This window comes from Littorina saxatilis, linkage group LG4 (genome assembly GCF_037325665.1).
Source record: "Littorina saxatilis isolate snail1 linkage group LG4, US_GU_Lsax_2.0, whole genome shotgun sequence".
Classification (NCBI taxonomy): Eukaryota; Metazoa; Mollusca; class Gastropoda; order Littorinimorpha; family Littorinidae; genus Littorina; species Littorina saxatilis.
Window position 1 is genome coordinate 67418321 of NC_090248.1, and position 12418 is coordinate 67430738.

Below are 12418 nucleotides of genomic sequence, written 5' to 3' on the forward strand. Positions count from 1 at the left end.
TTCGAGCGCTTCTGTCCCTTTTGTTATAAATAGAACACAGAACTGAAAAGCCAGCCGAGCGTCCAGACACTCGAGTTACTAATCAGCGCCCCCCAGCACTTCTCGATTCTGGCTAGCAGTGACACGCCCACCTTGCACTAGGTCTATGCTATTTATCAGTTAAAAGGGTATTAATTCATGAAAGGGAGATCTATAAAATACCAAATTCACGCGAGAAGATAAAGAATAGAAGACAACATCTAGCTCATTGTATTCAGAAGACGAGTAGCTCTACCACGCTAGCAGACAGAACTTTCAAACTGAATACAGCACTGCGCATGCGCTGTACATCCGGGCAAGTCCTTCAAATTCATGCGGAGAGGAGCAGTCGGATCATCACGGGCGAGAAGCCTGACTTCAGTTTATAACCTTATTGGTGATAGAAACAAATTTCTGGATGCATTGGAATATACTTCTTCGGATCAATAGGACTGATATCTAACCCAACCGACATTGGCTAAAGCCAGATTTTACTCCTTCTCCGGTTTTGTGATCATTCAAAATGGGGTGTGTTTCAAGTTCGGACGACAAAGCGGCGATGGAGAGATCGAAGGCGATTGATAAAGGCCTTCGAGCTGATGGTGAAAAGGCTGCACGTGAAGTGAAATTGTTGTTACTTGGTAAGTAGACACAATTGCTATCTTCCCCCACGTAGGTGGTTTGTTTATGGCTGGAAAAGTAGTTCTGTTAAGGATTTCCTGGTTGATAAATTCCATTTAAATGTCTGTTTTGTGAGATTGTTTTGAAACTGTCAAGAATTATTCATGTAATTCTGGTGGGGCGAAATTTGGATCATATAATAAGTATTCCGCATTTATAAATGATACCCTCTATTTCCTTGTTTGACTGACTCTGTTTGGAGGAAGGGAAATAGAGTGAACCGTCTCTTTTCCTGTACGTCACCGGTACATCTGACCCAGATCAAATCCATCTCCGGGGACGCTACTGCTGTCGCGAGGTTTTGAATTTGTCGGGTTATGATTTGAAGAGGCGTGGATTGGTTACAATCTGCGCCAGGGTATATCGGGTAGATTTGTTTCATAGCCTGGGTGGATTTGACAATGTACTCACATCGGCTGTTAGTTGTGTACAGTTGCAAACAGATCAGCTTCCTCAGAGAACCAGCTCACCTGGGTGTGTGGGTTAACCAGTTTGGTTACACACAGATATTAGCCCAAGAGGCATCATGTACTGTAATAAATTGTAGACTGCTAGTGCTAGTACTACTACTAGTAGAACTAGTTTATGCACAGCTGGAACACCCACTGTATTTTGTTATAGTCAAGATTCATAACCACTTTTGTTTTTTTTAATAATCACATAATGTCTCCCACTCCCAGTCCCAAGTCAAGATACTAGTATATTTTTGCCCATCGACTTATTTTGATTAATGTCTAATGAGTAACAAAATAACACCAGCCTTGTAAACACTGTCAGGAGGTTGTAACCACAGGTAACACTTGTTGTTTTCCTTCAACTTCTATTAGTTCTAACAGCTTTTTGATTGAAAACCTGCATACACCAGTTCTGCATTTTGCATTAATGTAAAGAGGATTGTAGAAACCATACAGCCGTACAAGAGGCTGGGTTAGACCAAGGGGGAGGCTTATTCTAATTTCTAAGCAATTAGTGGATCACTTCACACTTGTTAGCCACTTAGCAAGTTAATTTATTAACAAGCACAAGCCTCACTGCCATTCAGAACAGTCACTCATTTACATTACAACAGCCAGTCAGAATTAGCCCAAAACAACTTTGTCAGCTTTTTATGAAATTATATAAAATTCTGGTGTCTTAAAGTTAACTTAGTTTAAATTTGTCTTGACTAGATCGCAGTAGTTGCTGTTGCATAGTACTAGTACTACTGTAAATTGTAATAGTGATCATAAAGTTAGTGAAGTATGCACAGTCTTTACTTTAACCTTAGGAGGCTGATGTGATGACAGTCATCAGAATCAGTGATCATGCTGATCAATTTTGTAAAGTGGCATATAATTAATGAAAAAGCTAGCTACCATTATCAGCTATGGCCACCAGGTAAACTAAAGCAGTACATTTGACAGGGTTGTGGTTCTTGACTTAATTTATATTTATAGAAATTTTTCCCAAAATGTTACTGTCTGTGGTTGTGTGTGCATTGTCTTGGTCACATTGTAGGGTTCAGTTTACTATTGTCAAATGTGGCATTGGCCTATACAAACTGAAAATGACTTGTTAGAACAGTTTGGTAAAAAGGCGTTTAGCGATTTGCATACCACTGCACGACTGACCCTATACATAGTTTACAGCATTTGGATTTGAACTGGAAAAAAGCAAAAGTGCGCTCCAAATCAAGCACATGCACAGAATTTGATGACATGATCTAGTGGCAAATGTAACTAAAAGCTCATTTGGCACCTGAGATTGCACCGTTTAGCTTCTTTTGATCAAAAACAAATTATTTGAAACAATCAGGAGAGTATAAGGGGGGGGGGGGGGGGGGGGGCATCCCCTTAACCTTCTTGGTACTTCATGATTTTGACTATATATCCCATCCTGATTTGGTTGAGGGGGTCAAATGAATCATACATAGTTTTTTCTCGAGGCTGAACACTGCATTGAGGTAAACCATATACTGATCATAGACATAGTGATGTAGGTTACAGTGACATTGACTTGACAGGGAGCCAGTGAACTTTATTTTGGCATACATGAGAGACTCTAGAGGGAATATTATAATGTCAGCCCAGCTATGTAATGTCTTGCAGTTGAAAATGTACTTGAGTTGTTTCATGCAGGCAGGAATGTGTGGTAATACAGTGGAACCCCCTTTTTTCTACCCTCTATTTTAACTCATTTATAAGACCTTGTTTCCCAACATTTTCTCAGAAGACATGTTATCCTTGACACTAAAATTATCCTATGACAGAAACGAATATCTGCGAGCTCTGAATAGTGGGGTGGAAATGCAACTCTCAGCAAAAGGTGAAATGAATGGGGGCAATTTGGGATGTCACCCCCTGCACTACTGCACCCTATAACCCTTCCAGTGCCACTCCAACCCCAAAGCAAAATTTAATGATTAGAGTTAGAGCCTCAGAGTCAGGGGTCACACTTGGAAAAACAGGTACTTCTTATCAGGTTTTAAATTGAAGTGAAAGGCTTGCACATAAACCACCCATTGACTTATGATACTGATATGTCAGAAACCTTAGTCAGTGCTGTATAAATCAATGTATAATTTTGAGGACTTATCATGTTATTTCTATGTTCACAGGTGCTGGAGAGTCTGGGAAGAGTACAATTGTGAAGCAGATGAAGTAAGTTGATTATTATCCATAAACTATGTATAGGTTATACCGTTTAATGAAAACATTTATAATTTAATATAATGTGTTCTTGCACTCTTGCTAGTTGTTACTATGTATTGGGGCGGGGATATAGCTCAGTTGGTAGCGCGCTGGATTTGTATTCAGTTGGCCGCTGTCAGCGCGAGTTCGATCCCAGGTTCGGCGGAAATTTATTTCACAGAGTCAACTTTGTGTGCAGACTCTCTTCGGTGTCCGAACCACCCCCCGTGTATACTACATTGGGTGTGCACGTTAAAGATCCCACGATTGACAAAAGGGTCTTTCCTGGCAAAATTGCTTAGGCACAATTAATAATTGTCTACCATACCCGTGTGACTTGGAATAAGGCAGTGAAAGGTAAATATGCGCCGACATGGCTGCAATCTACTGGCCGTATAAAATTTCATCTCACACGGCATCACTGCACAGCGCCTAGAACTGTACCCACGGAATATGCGCGATATAAGCCTCATTTATTGATTGAGTAGTAGTACTGTGACTGAGAAGATTCTGGTCTGTAGTGTTAAACAATCTTACATTACAATGTAATGTTAAGCATAAGAGTCTGATTGGATTTAGTGGAAACTCTTCACGAGGACTAACATTACTGTACAGTTTTAAGTTCCTGCTGGCACTCAGCCAGTCAGTGTTATCTAGGAGGAGCAAGACAACTTACTGCAGGTGCTCAGGTTTATTGTGGAGTATCTTGCATTGCTGAGTTTGTAGAACAAGAAGCTTAGGTCATGTCTATACTTTTTCTGGACCATCGTAAACAAATAATTCCATGCTGCTCGCTGATCGTCCGTGCCTACAGTTTTGACAGAGTTGTTACACTGTTTTCTTCAGAATTGATTACTATGTCACAGTATACATGTGTATGTTTTTAACCAAATGTCACATGTGGCAGTCTCTACTTTCTGTTATTGAACTTGAAGTTTCTGGATATTGCACCAGTAATACGGGAACATCTTTGAGAATGGGAGAGAAAGGCGCGAAAAAAACATGACGATGACAGTATGTGTGGTAGTGGAACTTATGTACTAGCATAATGGTGTTTTGGGATGAGCATGTCCTTTAATTCTTATGTTTGTGCTTGCAGAATTATTCATGAAAAGGGATATACACAAGAAGAATGTCTACAGTATAAACCGGTGGTGTACAGTAATGCCATTCAGTCCATGATTGCCATCATCCGTGCCATGAACCAGCTGAAGGTCGAGTTTGGACATGCAGACAGAGCTGTGAGTACAGAAAACCCTTTTTGAACATTACTGTGGTTAGGTTTGACGGAAGCTCTGCATGGTGAAGGCTAGTTTGTGAAGGAAGCTAGAACTTTGATGTTTGAAAAAGTGTTCACAACCACATTGCAAGTAAGTTTCATTTTCAGTCATGGCTCACATCTTCAATAATTTTTACTAATAGTACAAGTTTACTAAATATAGTCATGGCAGAAATAGCACTTTACATACATATGGTACTAGGAGTCAAGACTACGGCAGAACTACCCTTTAAGACTTCCCTTTTTACACACCCGGTATAGGGGTGTGTATAGGTTTCGCTCGATGTGTTTGTTTGTGTGTTTGTGTTCGCATATAGATCTCAAGAATGAACGGACCGATCGTCACCAAACTTGGTGAACAGGTTCTATACATTCCTGAGATGGTCCTTACAAAAATTGGGACCAGTCAAACACACGGTTAGGGAGTTATTGGTGGATTAAAATTATACAAGGACTTATACAGGGACATCTTCATGGTCAAAGGGAAATAACCATTCTCACTCAGTCACTGCCACCAACTGAGAAGGTTATTTCCCTTTGACGGGGGTGTTTTTCCTACCTCATAGGAATTTCTTGTTTAAGAGAAAGGCCCTGCTTTGTGTGATGTTTTGTTGATAACCTGTGTAAATTGACTTACATTTCAAACTCTCTTTCTTTTAAGACCTGTTTGTTCGTTCATGGGCTGAAACTCCCACGGCTTTTACATGTATGACCGTTTTTACCCCGCCATTTAGGCAGCCAAACGCCGCTTTCGGAGGAAGCATGCTGGGTATTTTCGTGTTTCTATAACCCACCGAACTCTGACATGGATTACAGGATTTTTTCGTGCGCACTTTGTCTTGTGCTTGCGTGTACACACAGGGGTTGTTCGGACACCGAGGAGAGTCTGCACACAAAGTTGACTCTGAGAAATAAATCTCTCGCCGAACGTGGGGACGAACTCACGCTGACAGCGGCCAACTGGATACAAATCCAGCGCGCTACCGACTGAGCTACATCCCCGCCCTGACTGAGCTACATCCCCGCCCTGACTGAGCTACATCCCCGCCCTGACTGAGCTACATCCCCGCCCTGACTGAGCCACATCCCCACCCCTTTTAAGACCCGATTTTCTAAGATTTGTGAAGGGCTAAAAGGGGGGTTCTATTGTAGTAGAAGTAATCTACATCAAGATCAGGAAATGAAATTGGTACATTGTACACATGTGCTTTTTACATAAAATTTAGTCAAGTTTTGACTAAATGTTTTAACATAGAGGGGGGAATCGAGACGAGGGTCGTGGTGTATGTGTGTGTGTGTCTGTGCGTGTGTGTGTGTAGAGCGATTCAGAGTAAACTACTGGACCGATCTTTATGAAATTTTACATGAGACTGAGAGTTCCTGGGTATGATATCCCCAGACGTTTTTTTTTAATTTTCTCGATAAATCAATGTCTTTTATGACGTCATATCCGGCTTTTTGTAAAATTAAATTTCCAAAATTGTTTTAAAAACAATTTCATCTTATTCCTTGTCGGTTCCTGATTCCATAAACATATAGATATGATATGTTTGGATTAAAAACACGCTTAGAAAGTTAAAACGAAGAGAGGTACAGTAAAGCGTGCTATGAAGCACAGCGCTACCGCACCAAACAGGCTCGTCACTTTCACTGCCTTTTGCACTAGCGGCGGACTACGTTCAGTTTCATTCTGTAAGTTCCACAGCTTGACTAAATGTAGTAATTTTGCCTTACGCGACTTGTTCTTTCTCAATCTACCACTGTACCAGAAGAGTTTGACTGTGTTCTATTTAATTCCTCGGCCAGTTCTCGTCAGGTTTGATTGTCGATTTGTTTACAAAAAACTCCACAGTAGGATCTTGGTAATTTAATCAGTAGTTCACTAGTTGTTATTTTAGACACATTTTTGTTGTTCTGATATTGAAGTTTAACTTTAAGTCGTTACATCAGAAATGAGCACTTTATTTCTGGTCTTATTACTCCTTGGACTTATAGAGACATTCACTTTGAAAAAATGATCATCACTTTTACAAGGTGTAGACTCCAGTCTAAGTGAAAGTGTCAGTGATAGTGTGTCATGCTTGGACTGGTGGAGAAATTCTGTAAGACTAAGAATGCAGATCTGTAGATGTTGGAAATTGCTTTTTGTGTAAGAAGTTTGGAAATAACAGTGCATGGTAAGTGTTGCACGTTTTAGTAGCAATTTTGTTCATTGCGTCTCATTTTGTGTGTGCTTTTGGTAGTCTTTTCTGTCCTGGCCTTTTTAAGGCTTATTAAGTAATGTTTCCACTACACTTGTCACATGTCTACTTCGCTCCTCTTTTCCACATCAAAATAATCATAGTGGCAGTCTCCAGTAAGCTGAGCTCCATTATCACCTTTCTTTGTCTCTGCTGGAGCTATTGCCATGGTTTCCCGCTGAGGCGCTTGCTGATGATTATGATTGCTGATGATTATGATTGAGGAAATGAATGAGTCTCACGAATGGTTATGTTCCACTTCCATACCTTTGTCTTTCAAATGGCGGTCATTAAGTTGTACATGTAACAGAGTCCAATGGACACCAGGAAATAGTTTTGTGTTTCCTGCGTCTCTTACAAGTTTTTTCTTTGTCTTATTTTTTCCTGTTACAGGATTCACTTTTAACTTGATTTCGACTGAGCACTATGACGAAATATCAAGAGTTTGGCGTTGCTAGTTGCTACTGTCCAAACAGTGAAATTGGCCCCATGTTGTATCTATTGATCGACCAGAAGCAAACAAGAGCTATTAAACTGACTCTGGGCAGCTAGGGGCTTGGGAACTGTGCAGATTTCTGAGGCAGCAAGCAGACATAATCAGTGGTGGCACTAAATACCATGGTTACCCATGGTTGTGTACACACTCTGGTTTGTGGCTGCCCGTTCTTAACTACAGTTTTGTTGATCTTTTTCTCGTTCTTCCATTCCAATGTTTCTTTTATACATTTTTGCTTTTCCAAAGTCTGTACAGTCTTGTACGTGGGTTTGTTTGCAGATGGTTTTTATGAAGTTTAAGATTGGACTAGATTTATTTGTTAGACTTTTAGATGCTGTGGATCATAAGCCAGGCTCCAAGAACAAATCAACTCACAGTATGCAAACACAGTGTTAGATGAAGTACAGCTTCATTTGTGTACTCGCACATTATATGCAGCTCATTTTAGAAGCAGTAATGTGTAAACTGTGTGTTTAAACAAGTAACATATTACCTAATGAATCATGTAAGCGAGGCAAGACATTTATGGTGTAGTTGGTGTTAGATGAAGTACAGCTTCATTTGTGTACTCGTACATTATATGCAGCTCATTTTAGAAGCAGTAATGTGTAAACTGTGTGTTTAAACAAGTAACATATTACCTAATGAATCATGTAAGCGAGGCAAGAAATTTATGGTGTAGTTATCTATACATCTGTTGCAAGGGTGAGGCTGATGTCAGAAACCGTTACACTAAATGTTCTGCTGTCAAGTTTATGCAGTGTTGGCGTCTGTATTACTTCATTATTATTTCTGTATAATGGCCAGTACTTCCTCTTGTGTCTGTATGTTGTGCACTGGGTTTTTTATCATCACACCTCTAATTGGGACTGCTCTTAGTAAGCCTTTGTCTCCTCTCTGTTCTCAACGGTAAAGCGCTAGGGCCTTTCAGTTTCACTCTCTTTGGTAGCAGGGTCTGTTCAATAGGTTTTTCTGCACTGTTTTATCCTGTGTCAGGCTGGTGAAATTTAAAATGTTTACTCAGACTTTCAGCATATCTAATTTTCTCGAGCTGGGTGATGTACGTTAGTAGTTTTGAATGTTTCAAAATGAGTGTTAGTGCTGGTTGATAACACGCTTTGTTCAATGGTTTTTCTGAGTACGGTTGAAGAGCTGAAATAACCTCTTAGAAGGTTAGTGATGGCTGCTGAAGGGGATAAGGGATAAGATAAGGGATAAGATTTTATATAGTCCATGAGGGTAACCTCACAGAAATTCGGGCTGCTTTCTCCCTGGGGAAAGCGAGCTGCCATACAGTATACGGCGCTACCCATTTTTTTTTTCCTGCATGCGTGTATTCATGTTTCCAAGCCCTGAGACTTAATGCCGTGTGAGATGGAATTTTTTTACACTTTATTCCAAGTCACACGGGTATTTGGTGGACATTTTTATCTATGCCTATACAATTTTGCCAGGAAAGACCCTTTTGTCAATCGTGGGATCTTTAACGTGCACACCCCAATGTAGTGTACACGAAGGGACCTCGGTTTTTCGTCTCATCCGAAAGACTAGCACTTGTCAGGTGTGCAAGGAAAAAGGGTATTTTTATATCATGGGTTTTATGAATTTTCTTCTTTTATTCTTTTATAGTTATTAATTAATGACCTATATGTGCTGATGACTAAATTAATTTCCTTTGTTGGATCAATAAAATGTTATGAGTTATGAGTTATGAGTTATGAACTCACCACCTAGGTTAGGAAAGGGGGGAGAAAATTGCGGCCTGACCCAGGCCTGAACACGCAACCTCTCGCTTCCGAGCGCAAGTGCGTTACCACTCGGCCACCCAGTCCTTTTCAGCATGTTAAGGTATTACAAACTATCTCCTTTTTGAAGAATATTTGCATTAGAGAACATAAGTCTTTGACGCTAAGGAGAAGTCAATAAATCAGCAGTCAAATGACCTGGTCTAGTGCTGAAGCTGTCTGTTGTATCTGATTTGATTTGTACCTTATTTTATAAAAATATTACTTGCCATTGTGGTTGTTTTGTTACTCTCAGAAAATAGGTCTTCTCAGCAAATAAAAAAATAGTGCTGAGTTAATAGCATGTGACATCCGTGTTTAATCTACAGATCTTGGGTGATTGATCTGTTGTTAATGTTATTAGTTCTTATTTCTTCGCACTGACAGAGCATTTATAATTATAATTTATTTGCAAAACAAGTTAAGTACAAGGTTTTCTTAAAATCTGATGACTGTTCATGTGTTGACTAAGCGTATGATTAGTAATAAAACATTAACCATTTTTACACCAAAGCAACAAAACGGATGAGCCAAGAATATTTCAAGCACTGCCCATGCGATAGAACACAATTTGACAGTGAGCTACCCTCCGCGGGTTAGGGGGAAGAATTTACCCGATACTCCCCAGCATGTCGTAAGAGGCGACTAACGGATTCTGTTTCTCCTTTTACCCTTGTTAAGTGTTTCTTGTATAGAATATAGTCAATTTTTGTGAAGATTTTAGTCAAGCAGTATGTAAGAAATGTTAAGTCCTTTGTACTGGAAACTTGCATTCTCCCAGTAAGGTAATATATATTGTACTACGTTGCAAGCCCCTGGAGAAAATTTTTTGATTAGTGCTTTTGTGAACAAGAAACAATTGACAAGTGGCTCTATTCCCTCTCCCCCCTTTCCCCGTCGCGATATAACCTTCGTGGTTGAAAACGACGTTAAACACCAAATAAAGAAAGACAGTGAGCTATAGGCGGAAAATATTCAGTCACAGTTACATAGAAGAGATGGGAAATGGGAGCAGCCTCAGGCTTCCTTTCCTACAGAGTTGTGTTGTGGAGTGTAGGATTTGATGTACTCCTGCATTGTTGACTCACATATATTATATATCACATAGACATGCATGGACACTGACCTGGGAAGGGGGCGCAGGGTTGCCGAGTTGTTTGTGTGGTGAGTGTGGGAAACCGATGCAGCTCTTTTTTTGTGGTTTTACACTACAGTGGTTTTGATAAATGACACCCTGCATTGCCCAGCTTCACAGTGTAGAGGACATTAGAAGTTCTGTTTATGTCACATCAATTGTTGTAGACTGTTGGGTACTATACACACTTTAGACCAGGAAGCAGATCTTTCAGAGATTACAATGCAAATTGGCTGCTTTTTTGCATAAACAAAACCATAAATCTTTCTGTGTTTGACAAGGTTATACATAAATTTATTTACGGCCCTTGCTTTGCTTGATAAATGTATACAGACATAGGACCACATATTTGCAGGTCATTCAGGTTTTTTTTGCTCCCATCTCCATGAAAACCCCACCCTACTCCAATCTTTACCTTCAATTTTGTATTACTATTAGAAGTTTCTTCCAGATTTTCAATTACATGTACTGATTTACTCACTAAAATGACCAGAAGCTTCTTCTTCTTCTTCTTCAGCGTCTGGTGACGTGTGAGCTTGTTTGCCCATTTGGGTTCCCCACACTATACTCTGAGAGCATAGTCAGCTTCACTCCGCTTTCGTTGAGTAGGCATGCTGGGTATTTTCGTGTTTCCATAACCCACCGAACTCTGACATGGATTACAGGATCTTTTCCGTGCGCACTTGGTCTTGTGCTTGCGTGTACACACGAAGGGGGTTAAGTCACAAGCAGGTCTGCACATAAGTTGACCTGGGAAATCGGAAAAAATCTCCACTCTTAACCCACCAGGCGGCAGCGACCGGGATTCGAACTCACGACCTCCCGATTAGGAGGCCGACGTCTTACCAACACGCCACTGCGCCCGTCTGACCAGGAGCAGATCGATTCTTGTGCTTATGTTTGGTTAATCGGCCTTGATTTAATTCAAATAAGTTAATTTGGCCTGGCTCGTGGGTTTAGGCCTAGTCAATATTAATGGTAATATTAATAGTAACAAGAATAATTCTGTGCACTGCACTGTACAGTATTGAACTACACAAATAACATACACCATTTCACAATACACCATACTCTTTATTAAAATGACAACACAAAATCTACTTTACAACATAATAACTTAAATAAGTACAGCATAGTCACCATTTCATCATAATAGGTACTGTACATTATATTTAATGATTAATCGCACTTACACCTGTATGGAATCGCTTGACAAGTGGCCCCCTTCATCCCCCCCTTCCTCGTCCTGATATGGCTCTGCGTAGTCGGCTGGACGTTAAGCAACAAATAAACAAACAAACAAACTTACACCTGTATAACTAGAAAGCATGTGAAGTGAAACACATACCTGTCAAGTACTTTTGGCCTTTGACCATAGTAAATGGCATAAGAAACCATAGTTGGGGATCAAAAACCATAGTTAATGCGTGGATCAGGATGTGGTTAAACGCACAAATTCAACTTCTCACGCATACACACTAAACCAATCAGATTGTTTTTCGCAAACTAAAAGTAAAACACATAAATTCCTTTCTACACAAACTGCTCTTTATTTACCACTACATGTGATACATTTACACTGCACTCTTGTTCGTTCATTTGTTTTGTCACTTGTCACTTGTGTTCTTTGTTGTATTCATCTGTGCAAATCTTTGCTTTGTCAATCATGCTGCCAGTCACCTTAAAATCATGGCAGCATGCATCAGAGTTAATTTTGACCTGTAAGAAGGCAGTCAGTGTGTCAGCTCCCAGACTGTGATCCAGCACTTGAAGGTGTTGCAGGGTTTCACTGCCAAATGGAAATTTATCCCCGAGTACGCAGTACTAGGGTCCAACAAACTTTAATTGTGTGTCTGTGTGTGTGTGTATCTGTCTGTCTGTCTGTCTGTCTGTCTCGACTTAACAGCTTATTGCTGGGAAACTACTGGGCGCAGTTCGTTCAAAAGTTGATACACTAACTTGATAATAGGTCCGATTGGTCGTATTAAAACTTCATAATGTTACCTGGGACCTAAATGCCCCAAAAAACACAAAAGTTCTTGACGGTTGGACAAATTCAATCGGAGCGACAGCCAGCCATTGAGCTGATAGAACAGCCGAACGCGTGCGTCATGAA

General features: G+C 40.2%; 1 protein-coding gene across 1 annotated transcript in view; it reads left to right on the forward strand.

The window, feature by feature from the left end:
* The first annotated feature begins 308 nt into the window (after nt 1–308).
* The window catches only part of LOC138965458 (guanine nucleotide-binding protein G(i) subunit alpha), a 47516-nt gene continuing 35406 nt past the window's right edge, over nt 309–12418 (forward strand). Inside the window, exons 1-3 of the mRNA XM_070337614.1 lie at nt 309–659; nt 3296–3338; nt 4468–4609. Coding sequence (XP_070193715.1) covers nt 542–659; nt 3296–3338; nt 4468–4609 — 303 coding nt within the window. The 5' untranslated portion in view covers nt 309–541. The remainder of the gene's footprint in view (nt 660–3295; nt 3339–4467; nt 4610–12418) is intronic.